Genomic DNA, 17,109 nt, shown 5'->3' with positions numbered 1-17,109 from the left:
TAGACTATTGGGAGCCTACAAAATATGAATTAGATTAAAGTGTCATCGTAGAAGACATACTAGAGATTTTTGTACTGAGTTGGATGAAGAAATATCGAATTTTAATCAAATTTAACAGGGCACAACATGTTGAATACTTTCCTTCAGAATTAGAAAACACGTGATTGATTGGACTCGATAGATAGGAATCTAACAATGAAAGACAAAATATGTACAACTGAATATTGAGTGATGAAGTAAACAAATTTTGAATAGTTATAGGCAATTAAAGTGAGGAATCCTCTCTTGTTTTGATTTAATTAGTTTGGTTTAAATGACGTTATGCTGAAGACTTGCGCGTGTGAAGGAATTTTTATGCTCATAGAACAATCTAATCAACTCCAACATTTGTTTTTGACCTTGCTCAAATCGAAGGGTTGTTTTTCTCCATGGACGAATCGGCCATTGGCGTGGTCATGAACGCGTACGTTCCACATTATTTTTATTTTTTACATTTTAAGTTAAGCTGTTCAACTCATACAAGGAGATGTAGCAAGTGTGTCAATCAAATTTCATGGGCATATAAACATAAGAAGCTTTGTAGGGGTTCAGAATTCCAGAAAACATATTGTACAAGGAAAGAAAGTAGGTTTTATCAATATGAACAATTTCCACAAGCTGTAATTAGATCATGTTACATAGGATTTTTTTTGGCATATAGGAGTAATTACATACAACAGCATCACACCTCTTGTATAATGAATGAGACCTCAACACACCCCCACTAAAATGAATAACACAACCCGTACAAAACGAAGCTCAAACGGCCAGGAAACCTAATTTTATAAATGAGAACAGGGCCAAAAAGAAAAAAAAAATCCTTGGAAATGTTACGATGGAGGCATTATGACTTATGGAGTTAGTGATGAAAGCTTCTTTGTTAGTCTCCCTTTCAATTGCCTGATCTTTGCATCTACCCTTGCAGTAAACCCAATCTTCGTCTCTTGTCTTGCTTTAGACCGCTCTCTAGTCCACATATGTTGATCCTCAACATCTTTCTTGAGGCACTTTATTTCTTGGATGATGTGATGATCCATTGGATGGAAACACCTTTGAAATGATATGTGAGCCAGATATGGAAGGTTGCAAGTGATGGTTACTAACAGAGTGGCACACCAGTACATAGGAGCAGGAGCGAGAGCTTCAACGAGGAGTTGGAAGGCGTTCCCAGAATAGATTGATGGCAACATTCCGTAGCCTAAGAGGAATATGTACCATGTGGCGACGCTGCCCCATATTAAGAGGTGTTGGATCCAAGTGAAGTGACTCATAGTGAGTGCAATCTGGCAGTTGACTGCCCAAACAATGCACGTAAACATGGTGGTCCCTATGGCTGACATGTCGGCAGTTTGGCCTCCGGATCGGAAGGGTTGGTCATAGAAGATGATTAAGTTGAGGAAGAATATCATGACGGAAGAATAGAGTCCATTCCCCATCCACCCAAATATTCGGTACCAGTCGAAGAACAAGTTTTTTGGGCCTTGTTGATAAAGGGCTGGGAACTACAAAAATGCAAGAAGAATGTGTTCATGGGATAGTATTTGAAAACAAGATAACGAATGTTTAAAATAAGGGTGTTTTTGTTGAACTACCTGTAAGCAAATTTCAGACGAAACATCTTGTTCGAATACTCCAAGTGAAATAACAGGTAGTGAGGTGAGAATAACATTGAATAGCAACATGTACCAATCGTCATAAACTGATTGCCCAGAAAAGCTGGCGAATGCCTCAAAGTAGAAGAGTGTGAGGCCGAAGGCTATGTTCTTGTAGAAGAAATAACAGATCTGAATGCAAAGCATTAAAGTTTGTATCAGATGCGGAAAAAAATAGTAGCACCAAGGCACCTAACTATGCAATGCAGGTTGAACATGCAAGGGCAAAAATAGGGAACTTTTATTGGAGTGGTTATGTTGTAAAACTTCTTAGGAAACATAAGAGAATAGCATTACGTTGCCGATCAAAAAAACAGAAACAAAATAGCATTACATTTTTCCCTAACAAGCCATTGAAAAGAGAAAAATGGAGATAATAGTCCCCAAACATTTACCAACGTAATTTCTCCGCTCAATCAACAAAAATCTATTGTATTGGTTTTGCTTCTCCACGAGTTTCAGTGCTTACGAAAATTAACCAAGAAGTAATATGATCCCATTTTAAAGTCTATTCGTTTTTATTATTTCCAATCCAATGTCAGAATTGAATTGGGAAGAAAAATAATCATCCTTAACATGTCACACCAAATATCATTCTCTTGAATTATTACCATCTGAGCAATTCTCTTGTAACACCAGTGTCCATGGACAACCAGAAGTCTTTCCAGAAATTGAAATTGAGCAATAGCAAAGTCACTAGCCATCACAGCCTGCAAACGAGCTTAGAACTTTGTAAGGCTGACTATAAAGAGGAAAACAAAGTGCAAAAAGTAATCAACCAAACGTGTTTAATAGTCTAATTCATTATTCATACTGTTCGAGAAAACAAAGAAATTTGCTATCGTAGAAAGCCAATGGAAGACTAAAGTGGTCCATTGAAAAAATATGTGGTAATGTACGTCCGCTAACAGTTTCACGTGGGCAGTATGATTAAGCTATGGTCAAGATTTATAATTATTGATATCATCACATGGCAACATCTGGGGTTTACAGGACTAAACAACTAGTACTAATTATTTTATGTAGTAGAGAATAAATGACAGTGTCGGACCATAACAAAAAAGTTGAATGATGAAAAAAAGAACTACTTGATTGAAAATAACAAATGTTCCCTTGGTAGTTGTATTGGAGCTATTTCCCTTTGAGTGATTTAGAGGTACCCATTGACAAGTCCTCCAGAAAAGTCCAGGTTGAGTTTAGAATCTTTAGACATGATAAACAACCTACAAAGCTTGTACATTGCCTACCTTTCTCTTTTCACACCATTTTCGCATATAAAATAGATGACATTTTCAAGGCACCAAACAAAAAAACTTCTTGATGCCCACACCTCAGACCAGGCCACAGGATTATTCCAAGATAAAATCTACTCCAAGAGGGACTAAATGATATATTCTCTCCTACCTTCATAAAACAAAACCGTTTCAAAAGCACTAGCAACATTAAAACTCTACAGAACTCATTTTACAAACCATTTCACAGATTCATCCAAGAAGAGTTTAAGAGATGCTATGGACCTGCATTCCTTCAACGCCACTGATGCCAACACCAATATCTGCTTCTTGAATCATTCCAACATCATTTGCACCATCCCCAATTGCTAAGGTGATTTTGCCGGTTCCTTGTTTTACCAATCTTGTCACCTGGTGATGTGACCAAACAAATTAAAGGATGACAAGCACTAAGATCTTATGAAGAAGAGATGGAAGTTAACTAGCAGGAAATAGAAAGTCCAGTGGGCAAAGCAAATCTGTTGATAAGAGAAAAAAACAGTACCAGGGCTTTTTGCTTAGGAGAGACACGACAGCATATGACAGATGCACAAATAACTGCTAAGTTCAAGAATTCATGCTTCAGATCATCCTCTAAAGCATATGAAAGGGTCTTCCCATCGATAATTAATGCAAATGCAGCATGAGGATCCTTTTCGAGCTTGATCATTTGAGAGGCATTTGTGATTTGCATCACAATGTTATCCTTCACGGCCTGATGCGTTACAAAGAGCAATAAATTCTAAAATGAAAGTGTATAAAATTTTGAATATTTTGCACATCCCTTATTCAAATCTACCTTTCTGAAATCTTGTGCTGACGTGTCTGTATTCAAGCTTGTTATGCAAATCTGCTTCATGCCCTGTCGAAGCAGGCTACAGGAATATCTGCATCAAGCAAACAATAGTTTTAATTCAGTTGCAAGTTACGACGGATTATGCAGAGCTCCTTAGCTCTTAAAAGTTTGGTTATGAGTTTGACAAATAGAATACGACCCTATGTTGATTGCTGTTTCCAACTTATCTCCTGTCAGAACCCAAATTTTGAGACCTGCTTGAGCCAGTTTATCAATACATTGAGGCACCTATTGAAAATGTGGTAGTTAAGTTCGGAGAGGAACATAAGAATACAAAAACTATTATTCCTTTTTGGCAATGACATAGAAGTACCCCTTTCTGTAGTTTGTCTTCCACAGCAGTTGCACCGACAAGGATTAAATCCCTTTCCATCAGATCAGATACCCTTTCAAGCATTGCCTCCCGATCACCACCAATGGAAGTCTTCGCTTTGATAAACTCATTGTTCCAAGCAGAATATTCCGCCTCTTCAAGTTTTCGGTAAGCAAGAGCTAATGTGCGCAAACCACCTTCCCCATAGTCCTTTAGGTGTTTTGTAGTAGCTTTCTTGTACATTCTTCCATTCTTTGATAACCGATCAAAGATGATGCTACATAAGAAGGCATCAAATTACCATATCAACATAGCTTAAAGTAATAATCCGGACTATTTAAAAAGTTACGAGAGATTACTAACAAATAATTGGTTACCAGAGCAACAGGTAACCCTATGAATTAACCAAAATGGAAAGAAGAATCCCCTCAATCCTCTCACTTTCTTTCACTTACCAGTGTATATCTTTTTTATTTTTATTTTTGATAGTTAATTTATGTAAAAAAATATTTATTTTATTTTTTTAAAAAACTTGAAGCTAAAACTATTTCAAGTGAAAATAATTTGCTTCTTTAAAATACATTGGTCTCGATAATTACTAAGGGAAAAAGATATCATTGTCATAATTTAATAAAAAGTCAAGTTAAGGCATTTTTTTTGACAGATTTCTTAAAATGTTTCATATATGTTTGGTCAATTTTTTTCTTCTAATTTTTAAAAAAAGATTATAATATTTAATACTTTCACAATATCTTTAATTGCATAGTGAACTTTCACATGAATAGTCCAATTAGAAGGAATAGCAAAGTCGGTCATCCGTAGTAATCAAGTAGGTAACACTAACAAAGTTAATGGTGATGGTCACAAGATAAAATGATAAATCTATCAATACATTTTAGGTTATGTGTAAGAGACAATAATATTTAGGATGTGCTATTTATTTTTTGGTTAGCAAACATACTGTTGGTGATTACATCCAAATTACAAATAACTAATATTCCAATTTGATAATATAATCAATTATAAGTGTTATTGAAATCAATTACGCAATTGAAACCACAATTATTTGTGTTATCCAGAACAATTTTGAAACCTATTGCAATGTTGTTTCTTATTAACTTATTTTGCAATCGATTAGAGGACTTACTGAGATCCATCAATTAGTAAATCGATTGAGTAATCAACTTCACATTGTTTCCCAATCGTACTCAATTCAATTAAAAAAAACCCGATTATAATGTATAATCAATTACATAATTGAACATTAACAGAATAGATTACATATTTGATTATGATGTCTAATAAATTATAATTCTAATTGATTACGGAATTGCAAAATCAATTATAAAGTTCAATCGATTACAAAATTGAACATCAACACATAATGAATTACGGATGGGTTTGGATTAAAAAGTTGGAAGTGACTTTTTTTGTATTTATTAAAATATTTTTGGTATTTGTTAATTTTGTCTCAAACTTTTGTGATTTATTGATTCGACTTGACGAGAATAATCGAAAAGTAAATTTTTTTCATCAAAACTCATAATTTTCTTAAAAAAGACAAAAAAATAAAAAGAAGAAGTAAAAAGCCGTCTTTTTTGTTTTATTTTTGCTCACTGGCCCACCACCCCCCCCCCCCGGTTCCTGTCAGAGGATGCAGGAAAGCCATTCCTTGAGGGAGGGAAACTAGGCCAAACACTAGAAGGAGGAGTCAGCCCTTAGCCTTAGCCCAGTACTTCCTTTAGTAATAAAAACCTTGCTTGTTGACTTGCGGCCGGTCTGTCTATTCCAGTAGTTCAAGAGTTCAAGCGTTGGAAGTGTAGCCTCTTCAAGCTATCCAATAGTGAATCTCTCCTCTCCTTAAGCACTGTAGTAAACTCTCTTCAAGCAATCGGCTGCAAGCAAGGAATCCGGCCTATTGGATTAAAGCAAGGAAGCAAGAAAAGAGATAAGCGTTAGAAGGAGGTTGGAGCGTTCACTCTTGCTTTGACGCACTCTCATACTTTTGAGTAAGGAATTCCCTGCCCGGGCAACCACTCCCCTATGTGCCAATCGCTGGCGCATCCAGGGCTCCGGTGCCCAGCTCAGCTGGAGAGGCCTAGCCTGATCTGAGAAGTGCGTCATCGGTTTGGATAGACTTCATTCAAGAATGCCGTCGCCCCTGGAATCAATAAGAAAACAAGGGTACAACTTACCGCAGGGAGTCCTCCCATTTGTTTAAGGGCGCAAATTGCCAGTAATGTATGAATTGAAGTGTCATCTCTTTTGTTCGGCTAACTAAACTGACTATAAGGGCTGGGCCGTAAAGAGTGTTTCAATACTTCTGTAAGCCTTGTTTCCGTTGGTATTTTGGTGTTTTTAGTCATTCCATACTGGGAAGAATTGCAGGAAATCGTTCATTCTTGGTGAAATTCATGAGTAAAGCAGACTGTCAATACTCTGATTTTCACAAGTAGAAGTGATTTGGGGCACAGAAATGCGCCTGAGACAAGAATGGTTCTCTCCCTGAGGTCACTCCCAAGAGAAGTCCCATGGATCTGGTGACCATATAAGGAATAGAGTACAGGAAGTGGAGCTAGCTAAGGGGTTGGTGGGGAATACAAAGTTCTTCGGTGGGTCAATGGTGTAAGTACATGCACTGGTACTCAAAAGTCGCGTTTCTTCCAAGAGTGAGATTCAAAAAGACCTGGGAATCCATCCATCTCTCGTCCAGTAGTTTAGGCCCCTCTAGCTCAGCTAGCTCAGCTTGTTACGGCGAGACAAGACAAGCAGCCGACTGCTGAGATCATATCAATTTCTGCCGTAGACTGACACCAAACATTCGAAAACATGCACCAGCCCATTGACCAGGCAAATGGCTAGTCATTAGCCCTGCCAGCTCATCATTGGTACAAAGAACACGAACGAACCAATCATTCGGGCCTGGTTTGTTCTTCTTCCTTTGGGAGAATTTTTCCTTCCTGGAGGAAACCTCTGCTGATTCATCTTTCGCCGGGTGTAGAATATTTCTCCCTTTTTCTGACAGAAGTTGAGCTTTTGATGGTTCTGGAGATCTTGTATCACATACCTTAAGCTTTTGCAGTTGTCGGTCCTTGAGACTATGGAACTCTGTTCTTACTTTACGGTTGGCTGGCGGGCCATCTCTATCACTTTTTTAAAAAGCTAATGAGTTTCAATAAAAAAATTTACTTTTTCTATTTCTTTTGCCGAGACGAATCAATAAGTCACAAAAGTTTTACGCAAAATTGATAAATGCGAATTTTTTTTTGAATAGAGACAAAAAAGTCACTCCTTATTTTTTAATCCAAACCCAATATTTGATTAGCTGATTGATTGCACAATTGAGTATAGATTATTGAAAAGTTAGGAGTTTTTTGTTAAAAAGTTACGAAACGGACCAAAATGTTACGATTCGTAATGAAAATGTTACAAACTGTATTGTTGAAAATGTTATTATTTTTTTTTTATAAAGTTATGAAACACACCAAAATGTTATGATTCTCAAAATGTTGTGAATCTATATATTGCTAAAAAATTACGAATCATATTGATGAAAAGTGACAAATTTTTAGTGTAAAAGTTACGATACGAAATAAAATGTTATGAATGACCGATTCTGTAGGTAATTTTTTATGAGGTGGCATAATATAAACCACACAATAGGTGCATGTGGTACACACCTTAAAAGGATGTGTATTGAATATTTTCATCCAAAGGACATAATTATACAGCTCTAACTTCCTCCAATAACAGATGTTAGAGGAAAAATTGGAAGTTAAGGAAAGAATTTCATGAGCCTAACCTGTCTGCACCTTTACAAAAGAGAAGAAGCTGGCCATCCTCGTCCTGAACAATAACAGACATCCTCTTCCTTTTGCTAGTAAAGTCCAACAAATTGAGAATTTTGTACCCTCTGAAAATTCTCCAGATAACACATTAGATGCGAAAAGAAAAAATTAAGCCTGGCTAATTAAAAATTTCCGATCCATGAAGCAAATTATTCATTTGATCATCTAACCTTTCAATTGGCTCTTTAGAAGAAGGGTATCTTTCACGAACAAATACGCTGGATTGAGTTCTTTTACAGAACTCAAACCCAAATTCTCTTGCTGCAACAAGAAAAGCACTTTCATCTGGGGATTCTGCTTCATAAGTAAATCCACAAGTCTCTTCATTTGCTTCTGGAATTGCAGTGTGACAAATAGCAAGTATACGGAAAAACAACAAGATGACATCGGCATTTGGCTCTTTCGACCAATTTCCATTCATGAGGCGGCTGTCTTCAAAGCTAAATCCTTTTATTGGAGGTTTCTGATACTTCTCGTCTTTACAAGTAACAACAGTCTCTAGCTCAATTTCTGATACATGCACACCACTTTTCGGGGTTGATCCAAAGACTTGACCGTCAACATTTAAAGCCATCTTCCTTGCAGCAGCAAGTTCAACTTCACTAGAACGAGTCCCATAAGCCATACCAGCAATGGAACACTTGAGGAAATCCATCTGGTTGCATGTCAAAGTGCCAGTTTTATCAGAAAGGATCGTGTCAACCTGACCCAACTCCTCATTTAGATTCGATGTCCTTGCTTGAGCATGAGTTCCACTTTCTTCATCATACATATGCATGTCCTTATTAATGAACATTGCTTGGAGGACCTTTACCACTTCAATAGAAACATAGAGAGAGATGGGTATTAAATACCCATACAAAATAAGGGCAGTAACACAATGAATTAAGCCTGACTTCAAAGGATTATTAGTATCATAGAGATATGTTAGATCTGATTTCACATCCGGTTGCATATACCACCATTGCGGCATTTGGAACCATGTCTTTACACCAAATCCAAATGAGCTGATCAAGGAGATCAATACAAGGAGGCTGAAAAGAATGTAAATGATTTTGTCCATTTGTTTTTCAACTCTACTCCTTTTCGAAGGAGATCGTGTTCCATTTTGCATGACTTTGCTATCATGACCAGTGAATATCACCACTCCATAAACAAAAGCCGTATTCCTAAGCTTTGAATCTCTGAGGAGAATCTGACTAGGATCTAATGGATAAACCTGACGATCACACCCAAGATTACCCACAAAAGTGTAAAGGTTGGGATTTGGGTCTTCACATGAAATTTTTCCCGTAAAATCCTTGAAAGTCAGGTCATCGTCAAATGGCAAGGTTACCTCCAAAGCTCTCTTGACTTTCAAGTTTGTCTCTCCATCTAAGTTCATAGTTTCCACGTAGCAAAGTCCATCCTCATAACTAGACGACACAAGTAGTAAATCCGCAGGAAAAAATTTGTCCTTCTCCACTTTCACCACATCTCCAACTCGAAGTTTCATCCATGGCTTAGAACCAAATACTCCATTCCCTTTATGCACCCTAGCTTTTCGCATATTTACTTTCATATCCTGAATAAACCTTTGCCAATCTTCCATAGCCTCTTTTGCCATACTAAGACCAATCACAAAGGCTAAAGGAGCAATCATACTCACAGTTGAAAATGGAGCAACAGGTGTGATCGACAGACATGCAGCTAGTAGAAAATACAAGTTGGCAACGCGACGGAACTGCTCGAAGATGGCCTTGGGTAGGAACGTGATGACGTTGTACTTTGTGGTTGAAATATAGTTAGAGCAATATTTAAGAGGTTTCTGTACATGGCGACATGGTTCATTGCAAAATACAATTCGTGAGAATCCGGGGCCTTGGAATTGATGCGGCTCCTCTCTTTCACCGTCTCGTGGACGAATGCATGCAAATGTGTACAGATTGCTCCGGCGGAGCCTCGCTCTTATCCTTCCTCGTGTCATTTGTTTAATGGCTCAACTCAATAAAATTGTATTACCATATAACCACCTCTCAGAAAAAAAAGCCCAAAACTTCTTGCCTTGATCACCCTTGTAACTAAAGGAGCCTCTTGTGCAACGTATCCTTCCAAGCATTCAACACCCCTAGAGGAATATTAGGTCACAAGAGAATTCACAATTTTTCAAGTATGCCTAACCTGACAGAACATCAAACCCATAAATAGATACAAATTAAATTTTCTGTCAGTACATGACATTCTAAGATTCTTATGTTCGTAAGACATGGTAATAAAATAATCATGGCATTTGGATTTATAGATTGCTAACAATGACACTAAAAGATTAACAACAATATGGGTAACTAAGAAAAACCTACCATACCAATCACCATTCCTAAATTCAATTTCAGAACTTCAACCCTATTCTTGATTCCTAGATTCCGGGAACAAGATTAACAAAGACAAAACGGCAACCAAGAAACAATGACCCCATTTCGATTGATAAGCTATCCAAAACAACAAAAAAACAAATTGGAGAAAAACAATGTCATCAAAAAAAAGAAAAAAAGAAAAAGATCACTAGACCTTTCCCAGTTGAACCCACGGTAAAGAATTGCTGACAATTTAAAGAATGTGCACCAAAGGCTATAATCAAATTACCCAAAATCATATAGAAAAAAGAAAAGAAAGAGAAATAAATAAAAGAAAAAAAACACCGCCACAACATTCCCAGCTGAACCCTTTGTAAAATGAATTTCTAACAATTTAAAGAATGTGCTGCACCTGAAGCTAAAATCAAATTACCCAAAATAATTAATAAAACCAAAAAGAAAAGAAAAAGAAAAAATCGAATCTGGTTGCAATCTACAATTGACCACAATAAACAAAAATGAGGAGAGAGATAAGGAGGTTACCTAGAAAGACGAGCCTCATAAAATCCATTTCAAACGGAAAAAAAATAACAAGACAAACCCATCAAGAAAACAATGGGATCGGAGAGAGAAGTTGCAGAGATAGCAATGAGAGAGAAGAGCGAGAGAGGTGCGTCAAGGCCAAAGAAGAAAGCCTTCTCTCTCCGTTCAAACCAATGATAGGAATTTACAGGGCCCCTTTCTCTCTCGCTCTCCCCCTCTAGATCTCTCTGTGTATGTGTTTATTCCTCGGGTATCTATGATCGAATTTATTGCAATTTTTGTCACTTTTTTAAGAAAAGAAAAATAGTACTCCCTCCGTCCCTAAATAAGTGTCCGGTGTGCAAAACTAAGTTTACAAAACATACATATTTTTTTTATTAAAAAAATTAATTTTTTTCACAATCTAATAAAACTCATTGCTATCTATTGATTTGTGAATTTTTTTTAACGAAACAAATGCTTCTTTTTTAAGGTCTAGTTTTGCGCACCGGACACTTATTTAGGGACGAAGGGAGTACTATCATGCAAGAAAAATGACATGGCCAGAAAAGCTGGTACTAAAAAAAAGCTAACTGAGCGGAGAACCAGTAGTCTAGTTTTGTTTTTAATACATACTAATTTCATCACCTGGTCATCTTCTGGAAGAAAATAATTTCATCACAAGGCCGGCCCTATGGTAAGGTCCCAGAAGCTATCGCCTAAGGTTTTCAATTTGTGGTCCAAAATAGGGGCCCCATTTTCTGTGGACGTGTTATAAAATTTATAGGCCAAATTAATTTTACTGATTCTAGCTATATGGTCGAGCATTAGTTTTGCGGGGTTTCCAAATGTTCAGCGCAGGTTCAAAATCTTGCAGTCTCCTTTTTTGCTACTCACAGTTGTAAAAAAAACGTGAAGTAAAAATGCATTTTCACATAAATTTGGTCGTATTTGTAAGTTTAAATTTTATGAAAATAGTTTTACATATGATTTTCACAACAAATAACAGTATTTTAGGGCTTGTTTTACTAACTAAAATAAATATTTATTTCTCAAACAAGTACTTATTTTTTAAATTAACTATGATGTATTATGAGAGAATGATTTGTCTCGTAAAGTGATAAATATGTATTTAAAAAATAAGAACCTTAACAGAACGGGGCCTTAATTATATTGTTCATAATTCCTAATTACCAGCAAAAAAATAATAATTGTTTGTTAACAATAAATAGGACACCTATTATAGATTGGCCTTGGGCCCCACAATATGTAGGTGTAAACACCACAATCTGGACTTTCTAGATTAGTTTACTTTCGGTCTTTGATTTCTCGATGATGAAACGGATCAAGAACACTCCGGAAATGTTGAGTGTTCGAGTTTTGAGTGTTTGACACACCTTTAAACCTAACTTAGCCTAAGCCAATTCAAAAAGCCAGAAAACCCTACTGGCGCGTGTTGGTGTGTACCCGCGAGCGTGGGTCAAATCGACAGGTGCTAATCAACAGTCAAAACTTAACTGTTGACCCATGCGCTTGTTGGTTTGGCTTGCGCGCATTGCTGTGTAACCCGCGCACACTGGTCAAATGGATGGGTGTTGGTCAATAGTCAAAATTTGACCGTTGACCCATGCACATGTTGGTTTGATGCGCTCGAGCCAATCTGAGACCCGCGCGCCCCGATCAAAGCCTGTCTCCATCACCTTTTTGCTAGCTACAGAAGCCATCATCAAGGAGCTACTGAGCCAGTGTGCCTCCCTGGCAGCTCGAGGATCACCCCTGTGCCTCCTCTCTCACATACTTCCCACCAACCTTTTTAAAAGGAGGAAACTTAGCCACTAAACAAGCAAAACCAACCATCACTTGGCTGGTTATATCTCTCCATTGCCCCATAAATAAACCACCCCCAGAAGGATTACAAAAAACCTCACACACCGTTTTTACACCTCAACCAAGCAACAAGTTACCATGGTCTTTGCTTCTACCACTCAAAAAACTTCCATCTTCAAACACATCAAAGCTCAATACTCTTTCAAACCCAAAAACTAAAGGTATAACAACTTTATTTTGCTTACTGTTCTGATCCCCGAGGGGGGCAGGCCGGGTCAAGGCTAGTAATCAATACCATGCCTTGACTCTAAAGCTAGTAAGATTTCAAAAACCGTAGTAGCAAGGACCAGCCCGCGCCGGTTAGTAATATGCGCGCGCCACTCTGTGGCTGCACGCACAGATCTTGCGTGGGGCCTGGAGTCTTGTTGTTTTATGCTTTTCTTTCTGTACAAATCACTACAAGCATGCTAAAAACTAGTTAATTTACTATTTTTCTTTATTAAAACTGCTAGTTTTAGTTCGATATGTGTTTCTGCTGTTATGGACTACCCCTGGGATTTTTCTGTACATGACCCAGAACCCAGAAACATGTAGAATGAAACACAAGTTTGCAGGTTCAAACCCGCGCGCGCAAGTTATCCTCTGACCAATGAGTGACCTTTGCATGGGTAACTTGGCCTTAGGCCACTGTTTTGTCCTCATACTATTTATGGGGTGTATTGTTAGTTTGTTAGGCTTTTCAGCCTACCAACTACATATGAACTGCTTGGTTTATCCTGGGTGTGCACTGGTTATTTCCAGAGCCCAAAGGGTTGAGAATAAGAGCTGTGGGTTTAAACCTACTAGTGTGCCCGGGTTTGGATATGGTGCGCGCATGTCTGGTTAGCATGCAGTGACTTGATCAGTGCATGCTGGTTTCTCCCTGCGCACGTCACTCCAAAACAGGAGTTTTCCAGTCTGTTTAAAACTCTCACAATAGTCTATTTTCATCATATACTAACTGTTTCAATAAGCGAGTATGTCTATCACATCCTGCAAACTTGCCACAGTTTTTATCTCCTTAAACTGTTCCCCAGCCTTAACTGGCTAAAAATTGATTAATAAAGAAGAATCTCAAATCTTTTCACAAAATACCTAAGTAAAGATCGATCTCCGGATTGGGGGAGAGATGTGCCTTAAAACCCTTCCACTCTTGTAACGTGGCACACGAACCCATATATAGTTATGATGGATTGGTTCCTTCACTTTTCAAATCAAACAGAATCAAACAGCGTATAAAGCGTTTCAAATTCGGTTCCCTAGGTGTTGGACCTTCAAACCCCAGTGGTGACTCTGAATTGAGCGCTGGTCCGGCTAGCGCTCCCTCAATCTGGCCTTCTTAAAACCGAAATCTTTAGGGCACGTTGCCCACAGTAAGGCCAGCTCTGTTTATCACCTGGTGTGAGAGTGTGAGTTCCTTTTGTCTACGTGGGCATGGTAAGGGACAAATAGGATGATTTTTGTTGTTGAAATGGTGGACCCACTTCATTTCTTTTTCTTTGTTTTTTTTATAAATTTCACACACCTTGAGGTTTTTTTTAATGGCAGATACTTCTGTTACGTTTGAGGAATGACTATAAAATCTCTTTTGGATTCAATGTTCATTTCACCGATAACCAACAACTACTTGTTCGACCAAATACCTGATAGAATAAGTCGAATGTGTCTTATATTGACAACTTCACCATTTTTAATAATAGAATAAACAAATAAAAAGCTCTAAATTCTCCATTTTTGATCCAAAAATAAAAATATTTGTAATTTGTGAGAAAATAGTTCTTTTCGAGTAGCTAAACAATAGTTATTTACAACTTTTATCCTTTTGATCAAAACATCTCCTCCAATGGATAAAAAAGTCATCTTGATTCAAAATACTAAATGAGGGTTAATAGTTTTTTATTGTCTTTTTTTATTAGAAACGGTGAATTTATCAATACAAGTCACTTTTGGCTTATTTCATAACATGTTTGGACAAATTATTGTTGGTTGGGATTAATTGGGGGATTGGGTGAATTGCACATAGAAATCATATGAAATTTATTGTTATTTCTCATTCAGCAGGTGAATATCTGTCATTAAAATAAACTCAGGAGATGTTAATTAAATTCACCTTCAATTATTTTATTTTTTTAAAACTAACCCGCTCCACTTTATGATTACTACTACTATTCGTCTTGGACGGTTGGGTGGACTATTTTTGTGGGGACAAGCTCCCTCCCTACTCCATACTTTTTGGCTTCGTTTCAATTTTTATTATTAAAAAATAAGTATTTATTCTCGCTTTACAAGACATGTCATTCTCTCATAATATATTACTTTTAATTCAAAAAATAAGTACTTATTCTCAAATAAGTACTTGTTTTAAGAATCCAAAACGGGTTAACACTTCATAAGAGAGATTGTTCGGGGAGTGTCCATTTTTCATATTGCAGTAAGAATACTACTAAGAGTACTACTAATCGGTTGGCGGGCTGACAATAAGCACACAAGAAGATAAGAAAAACACGTATTCTTATGTATTTTTTACACTTTTTAATATACATTCACATAGTTATTATTGTTAACCTTTTGGGCTGATTTTAGAATTTTCCTTTCAACTATGGAATCCATTGTTATGCAAGAGAGGAAGGACAAAATTTATTCAATGCTCATAAAGTAACATTATGTGGTGCTCTAAGCCCCCGTTCCGCTTAACTCTTGTTACGGAAAATGTCGCAATCGGGAATTCAGAATACGAGTTCTATTACACTTACATATGAACAGAATTACAACGTAGTGAAATTACAAAACTGAAATGCAAACCGAAATACAGAATGGATTTGTGAACCGAAACCCATGTTGCACACGGTGTCCTTAAAACAGATTCACCGCCTACCGGAGGGTGTTGAGGTTACTCGACGTTTGTCTCCCAGGATTGATCCGGCTCGGACCATGAACGTCAGAACACCACCGAAGAACGTCTTGGCGCAATAACTCAGCGTCTGTCTCTCTCTCACACTATATCAGAATGCTAGTAGACTCTTGTGTGAATTGGTGTAGAACTATGCTGTGAAATGCTCCTTTTATAGGTAGAACTTGACCCTTGTAATGCTGCATGGCCTTCAATTCGTGGAGTAAATGGTAGAATGAATGGGGAAAACCCCCCCACAATGAATAGAGGAATAACCCCCATGATGAATAGAGGTAACCGCCACCCACCATGAATATGTGGAAGTAAAGGACCCCCAATCCATTCAATTTCCCAACAGTCCCCCACATGAATGGACTTGGGACCAGACCTAATGCAGACGCTGGAGAGAGAGCACAACGGATAATCCCTACATAGGATAGGTAGCTTTTGGCCTTGAACCTTCCCTTGTGAAAGCCCATCGGGTTTACTGGCTGACCAGTGAACGTAATGTATTGAACTGTTCTGCCGTTGATGTAAACCGAGTCAATAGACTTCACACAGGAGCTTCTCCTAACGCAGTTTAGTTCTCACTATTGGGTTCATTTCGGCCATGACACCCCTTCCTGGTTCTGCATGTATTCTCTCAAGAATTTTGCCTTCCGAATTCCCATAGAAGCGGCCCCACTTCATACTCACATAGGTGACCTTCTTATAAAGGGTATCCTGCTATACCCCGCCTGGCATTCCAATGCATAAGAGTCATTAAAAGCCAATGCTTAACCTATTTTCATTTGCAGGTATCACTGTTCACACCATAGGAATGGGTAGGAGAGCATATCTCCTCAGTGATCATTCTCTGTTATTCGCAAGTAGGTTGTCCCATTGAACCTAGATCTTAAGATCTCCAGTCAGCTAGGATAGGTTTTCCTTTACGGTAACTTGAGCGCAATAGGCGTTAGACCCATTCCCCTTGATGCATTATTAACCAGCTCTCGGTTTAACCCTTTGGTTAACGGATCCAAACGGATCCGCAATATTGTCCTTTGATCTCACATAGTTAAGAGTGACACCCACTAGAGATGCTTAATGGTATTATGTCTACATCGTATATGCCTAGACTTACCATTATACATGTTACTCCGTGCCCTTCTAATAGCCGATTGACTATCGCAATGAATGCATACTGCAGGCACAGGTTTTGGCCATCTTGGAATATTCTCTACAAAATGGCGTAGCCATTCTACCTCTTCAGCCGCTTTATCTAAAGCAATGAATTCTGATTCCATAGTTGAACGTGCAATGCACGATTGTTTCAAAGATTTCCAAAAGATTGCTACACCACCAAGTGTAAAGACATATCCACTCGTGGATTTTGAGTTTTTCATGTCAGATATCCAATTTGGATCAGTGTACCTTTCTAATACTGCCGGATATTTTGTAAAATCCTGACTTTTAAAATAAAAGTCACGTGGTCCAAATAGAAACTCAACACTTTAATTTAATTTTGATAGACTATGCA

The 17,109-nt window shown here is 37.7% G+C and overlaps 1 protein-coding gene across 6 annotated transcripts; it reads right to left on the bottom strand.

Annotated features, from left to right (window-relative positions):
- Positions 1 to 629: 629 nt before the first annotated feature.
- On the bottom strand, positions 630 to 11,089 carry LOC131327233 (probable phospholipid-transporting ATPase 4). 6 transcript variants are annotated; one of them, XM_058360280.1, is made up of 11 exons: positions 10,856 to 11,088; positions 8,150 to 10,086; positions 7,934 to 8,044; positions 4,132 to 4,408; positions 3,958 to 4,046; positions 3,762 to 3,849; positions 3,468 to 3,704; positions 3,209 to 3,334; positions 2,303 to 2,401; positions 1,632 to 1,823; positions 630 to 1,541 (listed from the first exon to the last, which is right to left on the bottom strand). In XM_058360280.1, the coding sequence occupies exons 2-11, from the start codon at positions 9,943 to 9,945 to the stop codon at positions 891 to 893; spliced, it is 3,666 nt and encodes a 1,221-aa protein (XP_058216263.1). In that variant the 5' UTR covers positions 9,946 to 10,086; positions 10,856 to 11,088; the 3' UTR covers positions 630 to 890. The 6 variants fall into 6 exon arrangements, with proteins under 6 accessions (XP_058216263.1, XP_058216260.1, XP_058216264.1 ...); XM_058360277.1 differs by having other exon boundaries at positions 8,150 to 10,139; positions 10,856 to 11,087; XM_058360281.1 differs by having other exon boundaries at positions 3,468 to 3,677; positions 8,150 to 10,139; positions 10,856 to 11,087.
- Between the last annotated feature and the right edge of the window lie 6,020 nt (positions 11,090 to 17,109).

Source organism: Rhododendron vialii, chromosome 5a, assembly GCF_030253575.1.
Source record: "Rhododendron vialii isolate Sample 1 chromosome 5a, ASM3025357v1".
NCBI classification, from domain to species: Eukaryota; Viridiplantae; Streptophyta; class Magnoliopsida; order Ericales; family Ericaceae; genus Rhododendron; species Rhododendron vialii.
Note: the sequence above shows the minus strand (reverse complement) of the source record. Positions and strands in the feature narration are given on the sequence as shown.

Coding starts and splice junctions, on each gene's coding strand:
- LOC131327233 (XM_058360280.1), bottom strand. CDS start 9,945: ATGACACGAGGAAGGATAAGAGCGAGGCTCCGCCGGAGCAATCTGTAC. Junction 8,045..8,149: donor TCTAAAGAGCCAATTGAAAG/GTTAGATGATCA, acceptor GAGAATTTTCAG/AGGGTACAAAATTCTCAATT. Junction 2,402..3,208: donor GTGGCGTTGAAGGAATGCAG/GTCCATAGCATC, acceptor GCTCGTTTGCAG/GCTGTGATGGCTAGTGACTT.